The sequence below is a fragment of the Peromyscus californicus genome, unplaced genomic scaffold (genome assembly GCF_007827085.1).
Source record: "Peromyscus californicus insignis strain IS unplaced genomic scaffold, ASM782708v3 Scaffold_9__1_contigs__length_137607984, whole genome shotgun sequence".
In the NCBI taxonomy this organism is placed as follows: domain Eukaryota; kingdom Metazoa; phylum Chordata; class Mammalia; order Rodentia; family Cricetidae; genus Peromyscus; species Peromyscus californicus.
In genome coordinates, this window is record NW_026294617.1 from 22,567,281 (window position 1) to 22,584,022 (window position 16,742).

Sequence of the window (16,742 nt, forward strand, 5' to 3'; positions counted from 1 at the left end):
ATTTAGAATTAAATTGAATAGCCTTTGTTCTTCAGGTTTAGGAATCGTTTCATATTTTAAAAATATTTGATTAGATTTTATCTGTTGAACACTTCTAATCTGGAAACCCAAAACCCAAACTACCACAAAAATCTGTTATCATATTAGCACTCAAAGGTTCCAGATTTTAGAGCATTTTGGAATCTGGATTTTCTAATACAGGCACGCTCAATCTGTATTAGAAAAAAAAAGGGGGGGCTTAAAGAAACAAATCTATTGCAAAAGGTTAGAAAAAGAACAGCAAAATAAACTCAAAAAAGGCACATGAAGGAAGCAACAGAAATAAACCTGGTAAATAAACTCACAAATAAGAGGATTAAAAAATAATCATTTACTATTTCATTTTAACAAGCATTTGATGAACTTCAAGATATATTTATTGTAAATAAGACTAGAAGGACCTTAATAAAATGGATGCTTACACATCTACACACACACACACACACAAACACACATACACACACATGCTCAAAACCAAAGAACTACACTTCAAACATCCCACCTTAGGGGAAAAAATGTTGAAAGCCTTTCCCTTAGGTCTAACACAAAGATAAATTCTCATGACATTTATTCAACACTCTAGTGGAAGTCCAGGTTAATTAATGCAACACTGAAACAATTAAATAGATGAGAGGTGTGATGGTTCAATGAAAGAAGAAACTCTTGTGTGTTAACTACTCCAAAAAACACAGTCTTAAAGTCAGGAAGTAAATTTAATAATGTTAGTTACAAGGTCAAAATACAAAATTAATCACATTTGTATATACTGACACCACAAATTTTAAATAACGAAAGACAGTCATTTCTAGTATCATCAAAAGTAAATTTCATAAAAGGAGTATAAAATTCCTATAAAAATTTTGTATTTGATAAAGTAATCAGTAGAAATTAAAGAACTAAAGAAGTAAAGAGAGAATTCACAGTATGAAGTCTGTCTCCTAAAGCTAGTTTCCCCAAACTGGTCTACATACCCAATGATATTTCAATCAATATTTAAAAGTAGTCATAGGAACTAAAAGCCAATTCTGAAAGGAAATAGAAAGAGAACTACGACAATTTTACAAAAGAACAAGAGGATCAGGCTAGCTCTATCCGATAGCAGCATGCATAAGGTTATAATTTACAGAGCATGATAATGATAAGAGAAAATGTTCCGTCCCTGTGATAAAATCCCCAGGAAAATAATTTGAAGAGTTTTCTGTGGCTGGGCGGCGGCGGCGGCGGCGGCGGCGGCGGCGGCGGCGGTGGTGGTGGTGCACGCCTTTAATTCCAGCACTCGGGGAGGAAGAGCCAGGCGGATCTCTGTGAGTTCAAGGCCAGCCTGGGCTACAGAGTGAGTTCCAGGAAAGGCACCAAAACTACACAGATAAACCCTGTCTCAAAAAACCAAATAAAATAAAATAAAAGTTTACTGTGGCTCATGGTTTTGGCTCAGTTGCTTTTGGCTCCATTGTTAAAGGTAAAACGGAGCATCATACATCCTAGCAGTGACTGCAGTGAAGCCAAGCTATCCATGGCAGCCAGGAAGCAGAGGAAAAGAGCCAGGAGCTAGGGACAAAATATATCTTTCTCAAGAAAATTCACAGGCACTGACTTCCTCCTAGAGTTTCTACAGCCTCCCAATAGCATCATCAAATGAGACTAAGCTTTTATCACACAGCCTTTGGGATGCATTTAAGAGTTAAACTATAGCAAAGAATAAACAAAATTTGCCAATTAAAAGGTATTTAGAATGCATAAATATAATGATACACACTTATGCATACATGTTAATAAGTTAGGATCAAAGAGATACTCCAGAAGTGGGACAGGGGTAGATGGAGAATGGGTTATCTTTTTGCTTATGGATCTAGGTCAAGCAGACAACTGAGGTAAAATAATTTAATATCATTCGCAAAAATCAATTCCTAGAGAACTATAGACTTAAATATAAAATAATAAATTTGTATAAAAGAACCAAGAAACACTTCTATAACCTTAGGAGAAAGACTTTTTAAACTAGAGCAAAAAAAAAAAAAAGAAAAGAAAGAAAGAAACGAACATTTGCGGTGGTTTGAATGAAAATGGCCCCCACAGGCTCACAGGATTAGGAGGTGTCATGTTGTTGGAGAAGGTGTGTCACTGAGGTAGGCTCTGAGGGTTCAAAAGCCACAGCCATTCCCAGTTAGGGCACTCTCAGCTACTATTCTAGACCCATGCTGCCTGCCTGCCACCATGTTCCTCACTGTGATGGTTATAACCCCCTGAAACCATAAACCCGCATAAACTGTTTCCTCTGTAAGTTGCCTTGGTCATGGTGTCACATCTGAGCAAATATGAAAGTAAGACAACATTTAAAATAAAAAATACCAACAAACTGGACTACATTATAATTAAGAACTTACAAAAAAAAGAACATTAAGAAAATAAAAACAAAAAGCATAAACAGAAGACATTTCCAAGATCTATAATTGTCAAAGATAATGTATCTAAAATAAAGAACTTCTAATCAGTTGAGAAACAGACAAAATGGATCAGTATATAAAAAGTATTCTGACGAGTTCAGCTAACAGAAAAGGAGCTCAAGCTCAGTAGACATCAGGAAAGCATAAATTAAAACTAGTACAGATTCAAATTGAAGACTGGTGGAAACTGGGCTAGCGGGGGAGTGGCTCTGCTGGAAAAGTGCTTGCTTTTCAAGCTGAGACTTGAGTTCAGTTCAGAGTCCACCTAAGAAAAGCAGGACTTGGTGAAGCACCCTTGTAATGTCCGTGTTGGGGAGGTGAAGATGGGGCTCCCCGGGGCCTCCTAACCAATCAGCCTAGGCTATCTGGCAAGCTCCAGTTCAGAGAATGTGTCTCAAAAAAGAAAGAAAACAACACTCAAAGCCCAAGGAAGGACATCAGAGGTATCCTCTGGCCTCCACAAGCACACACATCTGCAACCACACAGAGAACTGGGGAATATGTGGAACAAACTGAACTTCCAAACATTGCTGATGGGAGTTAAAATCACTAAACTTTAAAATTAAATATAAACACAATTCTTGGCAACATAACCAACCAAAATGTAACTGTACACAAGAATCATGAAAAAAAGTACCAGTATTATTCCTAGTGACCCATACCTGGAACTATCTCAGATGTCCATCAAAATAATAGATGCGCGATTAATTAAAAACTGCCAAGTGTGTATGCAATTAAAATGAATTAATTCTATCTATATGTGATGATATAGATAAATTAAAAAATATCATGAATGCCAGCGGTGGTGGCGCATGCCTTTAATCCTAGTACTCGGGAGGCAGAGCCAGGCAGAGCTCTGTGAGTTCGAGGCCAGCCTGGTCTACAGAGCAAGATCCAGGATAGGTACCAAAACAACAGAGAGAAACTCTATCTGGAAAAAACAAACAAACAAACGAAAAACTAAAAAATATCATGAATGATGAAGGACAGAAGAATACATGGTTCATGATCTTACTTTTTAAAACTAAAACACAGAAAAACTAAATTAAGAAATAAAATTAAAGAGCCACTATGGGGTTAGGGAGAAACCTGGTACCAGGGAAACTCTCAGGAATCCAAAGGATGACCCAGTTAAGACTCCTAGCAATAGTGGAGAGGGTGCCTGAACTGGCCTTCTCCTGTAATCAGATTGGTGAATACCCTGTCATCATAGAGCCTTCATCCAGTAACTGATGGAAGCAGATGCAGAGATCCATACCAAGCACCAGGCTGAGCAGGGAGGAGGGATTATATGAGCAAGGAAGGTCAAGACCTTCATGGGGAAATCTACAGAGACAACCAAACTAAACTAGTGGGAACCCATGAACTTTAGACCAACAGTTGTGGAACCTGCATGGGACTGGACTAGGCCCTGTGCACAAGCCAGACAGTTGTGTAGCTTAGTCTGTTTAAGGGTCCCCCCTTTCCCCCCTCCCGGCAGTGGGATCAGGATCTATCCCTGGTGTGTGAGCTGGCTTTTTGGAACCCATCACCTATGGTGGGACATCAGTGGGGAAGGGGCTTGGACCTGCCTCAACTGAATGTACCAGGCTTTGTTGACTCTCCATGGGAGCCCTTACCTTTTTGGGGGAGGGAAAAGGGCATGAGTTGGAGGGGAAGACTGGGGGTGCTAGCAGGAGGAGGGAAGAGAGGGATCTGTGGTTAGTACGTAAAATGAATAAAAAATTTCTTAATAAAGAAAAAAATGAAAAAAGAGAGAGACAGTGGTTATCTTTCACTATCATTGAGGAAAAGGGAGGGATAAGTTTTTAGAGGTTCTAGCCATTTCTCAACTTGAATTGTATTACAAGAATTTTTCACTTTGCAATGATGCACTTGGCTTGTTTTCTCTTGTTTATGTTATAAATAAACAAATGCACATAAATATGCATATGTACTAGCTAGTTGCTTTTGTAAATTTTGGAAACATTGGTGGTATCATGTAATACTCAAGTTTATTAATGTATCTTCTTTTTAGTACCCTGAAGACATAAAGATATAATCTTATGGATTTGAAAAAATTAAAGATTTATTGTATTTTGTTTGAGGCTAACCTGGGCTACACAGAGAACTGAAGGCCAGATCTTCTCAAAACAAAACAAACAAAACCAAATGCAAGTAGTGAGAAGTAAGACTGACAGAAGTAGAGAGCACAAGAGGCGGATGGGAGGCTGGACAACATTCATCTGTGTTTCAGCAGGTAGTGAGATGGTGTGGGTACTAGGACAACCCATATCTTTAACTGGCACCTGAGGTTTTCATGTCTTCATATACCTTACAATTCCATGCTCCCTTTTCCTAAATATATCAATTTCACGAAAGCTTTGCTGCTTGTTTGAGAATTTCTTCTCCCGCTCTACTGGTCTTTTACTGAACTACCACTCAGTTTTCAATTAAAAATAAATTGTCTTGCTTAGGGTTTGCTAGTACTTGGAATTCAATTTTTACTAAGAATTACGGTTGCTTTATTCTTCTAAAACTTAGATATCCATCCATCATGCAAATTCACTCATACAATTCCTGTCCCACATCAGATTGTGGCCAGTTATTCATCTTTATTGATGTGAAGTTTTTCCCTCTTCAAACCTAAGAAATAACATCATTGCTGTAGTGTTGTGATTTTAGTGTGTGCGTGTCAGGGAGGAGAGACAGACAGGCAGGCAGACAGACAGATAGACAGGGAGGAGAGAGGGGGAGCCAGCGAGCACGGGGCATTAAACATGTACTAGTTACCAAGCTAAGGGCTTCATTTGTATTGTCCCAATTAAGTCTCACAACTCCACAGAGTTAGGGTGTTCTTACACTCCTAAGGGAAAAACAACAAAAACAAAACCAGAGGCACAGGAACCTAAGAATTTTGCCCAAGATCAAACTTAAGAAGTGTGAGAGCTAGGCAATATACTTACAGAAACAAATTTAGAGATTATGCCCTTAACCTTTGGTCTACAGTACTTCCAACGCGGTGCATGTTCCCCTAAGCTTCCCTGTTGCTCAAGTCAAGAACCCGAGTTGCTCTCCTTTTTTCCAAACCTCTCAGCCTTCAATCTCTGCATCCTCCTTAGGTCACGTCTTACCTACGATGACTGTAGCTAACTGACCTGTACTCCTCTATAAACCTCTATATCCTGTTCAAGGCAGCCTTGCTGTCTTTAAACAAAGCATACTCCCAGTCCCTCCAATGCTGCAAATACTTGGGATGCCTAAACCACTCTGACCAGTAAACATATACTGCTAAGTCAAGTTTCTGTCCAAATCTCCTGACCATGGTTTAATAACTACGTAAGCCAATGTTTGTTTAGCACTATGTGTCAGATGCTATTCTCCTTTATATCTCAATGTTTACTCAATAATTTCATCAACTCTACTCGGTAACTGAGGCAAACGAGTCAGCAGCTGTTGCTGCGTCAGTGTTTTTATGGGATTTATGTATCTCCCTCCGCCAATGACATGCTTAGAGAACAAGAATATCTTCATCCTTCCATCAGCTATGTTTGTATAGCACCTGCCACGTAATAAAACAGTAGCTCAACGAACATCTTTTCCACTAATGACCAGAGCAGTGCCTGCGGGTCCCTAACTGCAGACTTGGGAACTCCTCCTGGCCCATCAGCCCTCGAGTTTCTCCGAGCCCCAGAGAAGCATAACAAACCGATTTCGTGTCTAGCCGACTCCTAAGCACGCTTAAGGAATCTATGAGTATTTACCAGCGGTTCCGCTTCGCTAAGTACAGACATAATCTCATGTACATCACCAAGCATTCTGTGAAGCGGACTTCTCTTAAGTTTTTACGTATTTCCACGCTGGGACCCAACCACAATCAAAACATATCAGTAGGTCAACGACAGCGACACTGCACCTTGCAGATGAATTTTCCATCAGGGAATAGGGCGCTTACTTTGGTCTTTCAGTAAGTCGAATTCTGTGGCCATTTCGATATTTTAGTTTGGAGTTTTCATCACCTTTATCGATTCCTCGCAGGGGGCAATAAGATTTTTTTTAAAAAACAAACAAAAACCCAGCCTCCCGCTGTGAGGGGCAGCAAACAGCTAAGGGGTCGCCGTGGCAGCCGAGCGCCGGCGCGGAGGCATCAGCATCCCACTCACGCGGCGGCGCAGCCCGGCCCGCAGCTCCCCCGAAGCCAGGCGACGCGCGTCAGCCTCCGCTCGGCCGGACCCGGGCGGGGGAAGGGGCGGCGGGGCGGCGCGCGGCCGGAGGGCGCCGGGTTCCCGTCGGAGCGCGCGGGACGGCGGTCCCGGGACGCGCCAGGCTCGGCCGCGGCGACACGGCGGGGCCGAGGGGCGACGCCAGGACCGCGGGGGAGCCCGAGCCGCCGCCGAGTCCACTCGGCCCGCCCTGCGACTTTGAAAGCGGTGCCCCGGACCGTTCCTTGGAGACGGTGACGCCGCGTCCGTCATCACGCGGGCGTCGGCGCCTGCGTCATCGCGCTGCCTCGGGCTCCGGCAGCCATTGGCTGTCTGTCAGGCGCTGGGCGGATCCCTAAGCGCGCTGGGGGCTGAGTCGCTCGCTTGGCGCCTTCCGCAGTGCCGCGGCGGGTGTCTGAGGCAGTGTGGCGCAACTTGAATTTTTTTTTTTTCCTCTTTCTTTCTTTCTGTTGGTAAGAAACCCGAAGACTGTGACAGGAGCAGGCACTAGATACACATTCTCGTTGCTCCCCGAGTCTTGGTTTCGCAGACACTAAGCGTCTGTGGGGCGTGTGCAGGGAGGGCTGTGGGTCCTGGGGCGGAGGTGACTCCAGTCCCCTCCAGTCAGCTTCCAGCAGTCGCTTCTAGGTCTGGAAGTAGTGACCCTCCTGCTCCTAGGAAAGAGAGCTGTTGTCGAATATTTAACCCTGTCACGTAGTCGGGATTCAGGGTAGCCTGCAAAGCCTGCAGGTACGTCAGAGATGTGTCTTCAAATCTAAGGACACACAAAAAAAGTAAAATTTGTATCGGTGGATAAATTGCCATTCCCAGTTTTAAGAAGTGATGTTGTGCAGGTTTGAGCCGTAGAGCTTAAAACACACAAACACACATACACAAAAATGCTGGAGAAAATGACATTAGCAAAAAAAAATGTGCTTGTAGTTTATTACTGGCTTTATAGAGCCTTTTTAATTGATTATATTTTTATGCATTGAAATAAAGTTTCATTAAATATGTCCTGGTCCTGAGATGGCCCCGTTTGGTTATGGCGTGCTTGCCTGATTTGGGATTCCCAGCACCCACATAAAAAGCCAGGCAGGGCCCTGTGTGCCTTTAACACCGGTCCTGGGGAGGCGCAGACAGAAGGTTGAGGGGAAAGGGATGCTCTCTGGCCAGCAGCCTAGACAAACTGGAAAATTCCAGGGTCAGTGAGACACTGTCTCAAAAAGTAAGGTCAGGTATGTTTATAAGATTTCTTTTTTCTGTGAGACAATAACTGGTGAAATAAAGGTTGAAAAAAAAAGGTTTTTTTTCATTTGAGAATGACACCCCACCTCAACCTCAGTCCTTAAACAGGTGCAAACACTCTCCCCCAGGGACACACATACAAACAAAACAAAAGTCGAGTGTGTACTGGATGAAGTTCTGTTGAATGCCTTAGAAGTTTTGTAAACCTGTACCCATAAAATAGCGTAAACTGTGTTAGCCTTCTTCCTCTAAAAAGACTAGCTTTAAAATGTGTATATGTCTGTAATAGCCTTTCACAGGTTTAAGTTAGCCTTGAGTCTGTGAAGAGTCAACCTGGTCAGGTTCTTAGTGGCCATAAACTTACACTGATTGTGCAAGCTCCACCTCTTCAGTGTAGAGGACTTTCTGATGCCGCTTCTCACTGACTCTCCTCAAAGAGAGCTCCCCACATTTGAACTTTGTATTGTAATGTAAGTTGGCATTGAGTAAGTAGCTATAAATTTAATATTTACACTCAGCATTAATAAAATATATTGGTGTGGAAAAAGCAAAGTGTGACCTCTATATAAAAATGATGAATAGTTTTTGTCTAAATTGAATAGTGAAATAGAACTTTTATGTTTGCACTTGAAGTGTTTGGTTTTATACGATCATGGTCAAAATAAACACAAATCATCTGAACTTTCATACATTGAAAAACTGAACTACTAATTTAACTACTAATTATAGTTTAACTACTAATTATAGTAAGTTGACACTAAACACCTAGTATTCTGCAAAACAAACCTGAAGAATATCCAAAGTTGGAGTTTAAGTAAGCAAATTTCAAAGAGCTCATCACACCATGGATTTGAGCCCAGAAAGTATGATTTCAATATCACAACCTTTAACTACCAGGTAATACAAATTATATCTAATGTTTTAATGTTTATAGTTTCTAGTTGAAATAAATGAATTGCTACTTTACATATTTTATTATAATCTCAGTGATTTACAGTTCATTTTCAAATGGCTTTATGTTTGTATTGCTGAATTATCCTAACCTCTTAAAATAATAAAAGAAGTAAACGCCCAGACTTCAATGGTATGCTTAAAAATCTTCAAATGTTTATATGTCCTCGAAACATTTTCTCTGAAAAATTGGGTTTGTCACTTTCAGAACTCCAAGTCCCTCCCCCTAGAACGTGTGCTGGGCGGAGCCTAAGAGGGAGCCCTGTTCTTCGACGTGGGCCAGAGACCGCCACAGAGCACAGCAGAGCTGGAACTGAGAACTTCCAGGTCTGTGTTCTATTGGTATGTCCTTTTATCTCCTCTTTAAAGTCTGCCATAAGCTCGTACTAAAAACATCTTCCTTTCCCTCTGCCTCCTGCTGGCACAGATTTCTCTGACTTCCTCCTTCCTTGATTTCTTTTAGAAATGTGTGGTGCTGTGCAGCATGCAAACTAAAAAGAAGTATGCACTGTAGAAAAAGTAAAGGATTTTTTTTGTAAATAAAGGACCATGGAAATATTCCTTGAAAATGGTTTTATTGAAAAAGCGTTCTTTAAAACCTTTCTTTTAAGCTTTTTTGTTTGTGTCCTGAATGAATGCTCCAGGAGTCTTTTTTTTTTCATTTCCTTATATAAAAATTAAAAGAATTGAATTTTTAAAGTGTAAGTTGAAGAAGATAAGCTAAAGATTAACAACATTGTTTTAGGAAAGCCAGAACAGCTGATAGTAAGATTGTGTACTGGGATAGTGAACTCCTAGGTAATATTAATTCTGACTCTGTAAATGTTTCATCATAGTGCTAGTTAAGAGATTTAGCCTTAAATTGGACTCTAAAATATTCTCAAATTATTCATTTATAATTTTTTATTGTAACAAACTCACAAATAAGCAGCTGCTCAAACACACAGGCACACACTCCCTCCCAGTCTATACATCGCAGTGCAGTAAACTTCAGACGTTAGAGTGGCTGTTCTGAAGCCATGGATCTTCATTCAAGGTTTTACCCTATTATGGTAAATCCACGTGAGTCTATTAAATGAGTAACAGAATTTATTAAGATATAAACTGAGAAAATACACTCACGATTACAGAACGGAATAGACAGCAGAAGTCATCTTCTGATCTGACCAGGAATGAATCCACCTGGAAGGCAGGAGCAGAAGGGGCATGTGACCCTTGTCCAACTCCGATTAAGAGGTCACATACAATGGCAGGAAGCACCACCTCCTTTGGGCTGTATAGCCCAAGGTCATGGGTGGAGCAAATACCACTACATTACCCCTTCACTATCAGTTACTTTTTTTTTTTTTTTTTAGGTTTTTTGAGACAGGATTTCTCTATGTAGCTTTGCGCCTTTCCTGGATCTTGCTCTCTAGACCTGGCTGGCCTCAAACTCACAGAGATCCACCTGCCTCTGCCTCCTGAGTGCTGGGATTAAAGGCATGCACCACCACCGCCCAGTTACATTTTTATGCATTCTCCACCACTAAAAAAAAAACAAAAAAAACAAAAACTATGACAGAGTTTAAGGTAGAAATACAATTAGCTTATATCCTCTTTGATGACTCAAGTGGCCTTTTGTCTGCACTCTGTCTTTCCTCATCACTTAGTATTACTCTTTGTTAGTCTCCTTTCTGAATGTTACACAATACCCACACTTACAGCTATTTCTATATATACGTGTATACATTAAAGGCTATTCACATATTTTCACATATATATAACACATGCCTACAATGTTTACACATACACATGTATATATCACATATCTTTTTTCTTTCAGAATTTCATATACACATACAATGATTTTGGTCATACCCCTCCCCATAACTCTTCCTAGATCTACTTCTGCTTCTTTGTCCCCTTCCAAGTTCATGTCCTTTCCCCCCGCCCCCAAATAATCACTTTGTTTGTGTTGCTAATATACTCAGGCATATGGGGCCATGACTGGATCTGAGTAAACATACCAGAGGCCACATCTTTAAAGAAAACTAACTCTTCTTCCTCAGAACATCAACTGTCAATTGCTCCTTAGCTGGGGGTTGGGGGCATTTGAGTCCCTTTCCCCTTCATGCTGAAATGTTGGCTGTCTTGATCTTGTCCAGGTCTTGTGCACAGAGCCACAGTTACTGTGAGTTCATGAGTACAGCAGTCCTGTCATGTCCAGAACACACTATTTTGCTCCTGTTCTCCACGACCTCTGGCTCTTGCAGTCTTTCTATCCCTTCTTCCTTAATGTTCCCAAGCCTTAGGAAGAGGGTGTGATTTAGATGTCTTATTTTTTTTAATTAATTTATTTTTTAATTACACTCATGATATTCATTAATTACACTCATGATATTAATTACATTTGTGGTATTCATTGATTACAGTCACAGTATTCATTCAATAATTACATTTATGATATTCATTAATTACGTTAATTGTATTGATTTATTACATTCATGATGTTATGTCCTGATACTACTGTCCATTTGTGGGGTTTTCCCCTCACACAAAACAGAGATTCTGTAATTAGTAAATCATTGATTTATATTCCTTTCTTCTCTATCTTGAGATAACATCTAATCTTTCTGTCTCTATGAATTTGTATATTCTATATATTTCATGTAATACAATTCTATAGTATTTGTCCTTTTTTTAATATAAAAACATTTTATGTACAACTGTACATAAATATATGTACACATATAGCCTGAACATACAAACAGGTTATAATTTAAAAGTCCAGGGTTATTTTAAACAGTAAAATATTTTCTCTGTAGAAAATAGTATAAATTATAACATTTCCCAATAAGCCCTTTTATATTTTTGGTTGTGAGCCTAGCCTTTAACGGCTGAGCCATCTCTCCAGGCCCCAATAAGCCCTTTTAAGCCAAATGGTAGATGAATTATACATATAAATATTGATTAGATTCTGGGACACAGAAGAAACCTATCTTCATCTGTTCAGAGAGCTATGTTTTACTTAAGTTGTGTAAGTGAGATTCCTATTCATCTTCCTCTTCACTGTTTGATTTATGGCAGACATTTTTCTATAGGCTAATCCATATTCTAAAAAAGTTTTAGCCTCCCTTCCTGAAAGTACGGCCAGCATTTTCTTTCATCGGCTTGATACAGTACAAATTCTTATCCTAATAGTGAAATTTTTCACTAAAGCTTGCCCAGTGACTGGGTTAAAACCAAAACTTATTATAAGCCACAGTCATCCTAGGGTTCCCCCTGCTAGGTAACCTCCCTGGATCTGTGGGTTGCAGTCTGATTGTCCTTTACTTTATTAGATGTCTTATTATATTAATACACAGCTTTTAACAAGCCATTGATGTAACTGGCGCAGCGGGTTTCCCCTGCTTAAATCTGTACACTCAGAATTTTAGTTGTAGACACCAGAGCAGTATTCACTTGACTTACAAATAGCTCCTAGTTCAAGCATTCTAGCTTAGACTGAGAGACAATAATACATGTCATGTGGTGTAAGTTATGTGAATCGAAGTGGAAGAGTGCAGCAGTGATAGAGGATGGCAGGGAGGGTTACTCCGGGTGAGGAAGGCCATGGACAATTAAGATGTCTGTGCAAAAAACCAGAAAGACAGTAGAGGTCAAGTCTTAGGAAATGACTAAGGGGGTGGAGAGGAGGGTTAGTTGTCTCTGAGCTTTTGTTAGCTTCAGATTGTTAACAAGTTAGCAAGATTACACATTTTACTTTAATGTTTAAATTGAAAATAGATTTTTCCATATAATATATTCTGATCACAGCTCCCTCCTCCTCCTCTACTCCTCCCAGATCCTCCCTACCTCCCTACCCATCCAACTCCACCCCTTTTCTCTCTCTCTCTCTCTCTCTCTCTCTCTCTCTCTCTCTCTCTCTCTCTCTCTTTAGAAAACAAACAGGCAAACAAAACAAAACCAAAACAACAACAACAAACCAGAATAGAACAAACGGAAAAACAAGGAAGTGTGAGAAGCACATGCACACACAGAGACAGATAGAAAACCCATAGGAACTCAAAATCAGGAACCATATAAGCAAAAGACCAGTAAGGTTAACAAAAAAAATCCCAGATAAAGCATTATAAGACAAACTGGTCTTTTGCTCCACCCCTTGGCATGCCTTTAAAACCCCTTTAGTAGAGCCAGAAGGGGCCGATGGTTAAGGATCCAGGCCCATCGGAGGCTAGCCTGTGTTTCTGTCTCTCTCCTCTGTTTCTATTTAAATCTCTTATCCTTCACTCCTCAAGAGTCCCTGGGGTAAATAAATGTGGGAGCTGGTCTCCCATACTTCCCAAATGCCATTAAGTTCATTTTGAATTGGTCATCCACTACTGGGCATGGGGCCTGTCCTTAAGAGTGGTTTGTATGCTCAGTGAGACTCCTTTGTGTGCAGTTGTCACCTGGAAAAGCCTTTTTGGTTAGGGACGGGAGATCATGTCTACTTTCCCATCTCAGTGCTGGGATCCCATCTAGCTTGAATCTATGAAGTCCCTGTGCGTGCTGCCACTGTCTGTGACTTCCAGTGAGTATCAGTCCCTGTTGTGTCTTGAAGGCCTTGTTTCCTTGGTGTCTTCCACCCTCAGTGGCTCTTAGAATCTTTTGCTTCCACTTCCTTAAAGTTCCCTGAACTCTGAGAGGAAAGGTTTGATGGAGACATCCCTTTTAGACTGGGTGTTCCAAGGTCTCTCACTATCTGCACATTGCCTGGATGGGAGTCTCTGTGTTTGTTCCTATCTACTGCAGGTGGAAGCTTCCCTGGTGATGGTTGAGTGAGGCACTGATCTATGGGTATAGCAGAATGTTGTTAGGAGTCATTATAGTGCTATATTTCTTTAGTAGAATAGTAGTATTTGGTTTTCTCCTAGGTCCATGGCCTATCTGGTCCCAGGTTCTTGGCCAGCTAAGCAGTGTCAGATGTGGAGGGATCCCAAAACAGCTTGACCACACAGCTGCCATGACAGGCTTAGGGGTCCAGACACAGTTTCTGTGACAGGCTTACTGGCAGGCAACACCCAGATCCAGGAAAAGCCATAAGCTAACACCACCTAGGGATCCACCCAGGGATGGGGAAGTACCTAACATCCCAAACATTCCAACTATTAGATAAGGTGGCCACATGTCCTTGAATCTACACACAGCTATTTTTGTTTTACAGATACCCCTAGACAGTTGTCAGCCAATCAGGGTCCTGAACCCTGGAAATCCCCTCACCCCAACCTCTGCTATGATGAAAACCCCACCCCACCTTAGCTTGGGGCTCTCTGCTCTCACCGCTGTGTCGGACTGACAAGGACCAAGCCCTAGAGCTTGAATAAAGGCTCTTTGCTTTTACATACGGGGTTAGGTCTCCGTGGTGGTCTTTTGGGAGTCCCTGCAATCTGGGCATAACATCAGGTATGTGTTCTATCTCGTGAAGTGGGTCGTAGCCAAATCAGATATTGGTTACCCCACAAGCTGTGTGCCACCATTGCTCTAGCATATCTTACAGGTAGGACACCATTGTGGATCAAAGGGTTTGTGACTGGGTTCATGTTTACATTTTTCTTTTGTTAGTGTGCAGAGCACCTTCCTGTACCAAAGATGATAGAAGTCACAGACAGTGGCAGCACGCACAGGGTCTTCATAGATTCAAGCTAGATGGGATCCCAGCACTGAGATGGGAAAGTAGACATGATCTCCCGTCCCTAACCAAAAAGGCTTTTCCAGGTGACAACTGCACACAAAGGAGTCTCACTGAGCATACAAACCACTCTTAAGGACAGGCCCCATGCCCAGTAGTGGAAGGCGCTATGTAGGCACCAGCTTGACTTTCCCATGTGCAATGAGTTGTGTAGGTGTTATCTTCAACAGTGGGGCCTTGCTGTCAGTTTGTGGAGAGCAGCCTATAGTCTGGATAGCTTGGGGTTTCCCATGGGACCCCTTTCACCTGGTAGTGTCTCCCCCAATATTTGGTAATTTCATTTAGATCACCTTCATATATGTATATAATTTAGGAAGCTTCTACTATATTAGGTTTCTCAGATGGCCTTTAGTTTTAGCTCTCTCTGTTTTCCCTCTGTTGTACTTTATCCTCATTCATAACCATCTATTGTATTTCCCTTTCCTAATGAGACAGATCTGTCGTGCCCCCCAGCCCCCTACTCTATACCTAATCTCTATGGTTCATGTAGTATGGTTATCATTGACTTATCAGCTAATACCCACATATAATTGAATACATACATGTCTTTTTGGATCTAAGATACCTCAGTAAGGATGATTTTTTTTTCTAGTTTCATCCATTTACCTGTAAAATTCACTTTTTAAACAGCTGAGTAATACTCCACTGTATAAATGAACCATGTTTTCTTTATCAATTCTTCTGTTGTGAGACATCTAGGTTATTTCCAATTTTTGGCTATTATGAATAGAACAACAATGAACATGGTTGAGCAAATGTTTTTGTGGTAGCATGAAGCATATTTTAGGTATATGCCTCAGACTGGTATAACTGGGTCTTGGGGTAGATTGATTCCCATCTTCCTGAGGCACTGCCACACTAATTCCCATAGTGACTGTTACAAGTTTACATTCCCACCCTCAGTGGATGAGTGTTCCCTTACTCTACATCCTTGCCAGCATGAGCTGTCGCTTGTTTATTGGATCTTAGCCATTTTGATGGGTGTAAGATGAAATTTTAAAGTAGTTTTGATTTGTGTTTTCCTGATGGCTAAGGTTGTTGGACATTTCTTTAAAGTGTTTCTCAGCCATTTGAGTTTCTCTTTTGAGATTCTCTGTTTAGACCTATAGCCATTTTTTAATTGGGCTATTTGTTTTCTTCATATTGAGTTTTTTGAGTTCTTTTATATGTTTTGGATATTAGCGCCCTGTTGAATGTGTAATTGGTAAAAAATCTTTTCCTGTCCAATTAGCGAGAATGAGGAGGGTTTATATGAGTGAGAATTGTTGAGACCAAGGTTGGATAAAGCACAGGGACAAATAGCCAAACGAATGGAAACACATGAACTATGAACCAATGGCTGAGGGGTCACCAACTGGATCAGGCCCTCTGAATGGGTGAGACAGTTGATTGGCCTGATCTGTTTGGGAGGCATCCAGACAGTGGGACCGGGTCCTGTGCTCATTGCATGAGTTGGCTGTTTGAAACCTGGGGCCTATGCAGGATTGCTTGGCTCGGCCTGGGAGGAGGGGACTGGACCTGCCTGGACTGAGTCTACCAGGTTGATCTCAGTCTGTGGGGAAGGCTTTGCCCTGGAGGAGATGGGAATGGGGGGCGGGCTGGGGGGAAGGTGAGGGGGGTGGGAGCAGGGAGAACAAGGGAATCCGTGGCTGATATGTAGAACTGAATTGTATTGCAAAATAAAAAAAAAAAAAAAATCTTTTCCCATTCTGTAGCCTGCCACTTTGTCTGAGTGACAGTGTCCTTTGCCTTGCAGAAGCTTCTCTGTTTCATGAGGTCCCATTTATTGTTTATCTTAGTGCCTGTACTAACAGTGTTCTGTTCAGAAAGTCTTTTCCTATGCTAATGACTTCAAGGCTGTTCCACATTTTCTCTTCTGTTAGGTTCCATGTCTCTGGTTTTATGTTGATCCTTTTAGAGTTAAGTTTTGTGCAGGGTGATAAGTATGGATCTGGTTGGATTCTTCTACATGCAACCATCTAGTTTGACCAGCACCATTTGTTGAAGATGCTGTCTTTTTTTCCAATGTGTATTTTTTTATTAAAAAAAAAAAATCAGGTATTCACTGGAGTGTAGATTTATGTTTGGGTCTTCAATTCAATTTCATTGATCAGCATGTCTGTTTTTATGCCAATACCATGCTGTTTTTATTGCTATAGCTCTGTAGTA

At 41.2% G+C, this 16,742-nt stretch overlaps 2 protein-coding genes across 10 annotated transcripts in view; one reads left to right on the forward strand and one right to left on the reverse strand.

Annotated features, from left to right (window-relative positions):
* Positions 1-6,652, reverse strand: part of Sclt1 (sodium channel and clathrin linker 1) — a 131,513-nt gene extending 124,861 nt beyond the window's left edge. For 2 of the 4 annotated variants that reach the window (XR_008216333.1, XM_052730609.1), the window contains exon 1: positions 6,418-6,648. Coding sequence is in view for 2 of the 4 variants with exons in the window: in XM_052730609.1 (XP_052586569.1) it covers positions 6,418-6,451 (34 nt within the window). In the remaining 2 variants the exon portion in view is untranslated. Of the gene's footprint in view, positions 1-6,417 lie in introns of all 4 variants that reach the window. The other 2 variants (XR_008216334.1, XM_052730612.1) reach the window with 2 other exon arrangements.
* A 206-nt stretch (positions 6,653-6,858) lies between these two features.
* Positions 6,859-16,742, forward strand: part of CUNH4orf33 (chromosome unknown C4orf33 homolog) — a 92,005-nt gene continuing 82,121 nt past the window's right edge. For 4 of the 6 annotated variants that reach the window (XR_008216335.1, XR_008216336.1, XM_052730617.1 and 1 more), the window contains exons 1-2: positions 6,859-7,414; positions 9,072-9,205. The gene's annotated coding sequence lies outside the window, so the exon portion shown is untranslated. Of the gene's footprint in view, positions 7,415-8,374; positions 8,810-9,071; positions 9,206-16,742 lie in introns of those variants that run through there. The other 2 variants (XM_052730616.1, XM_052730615.1) reach the window with 2 other exon arrangements.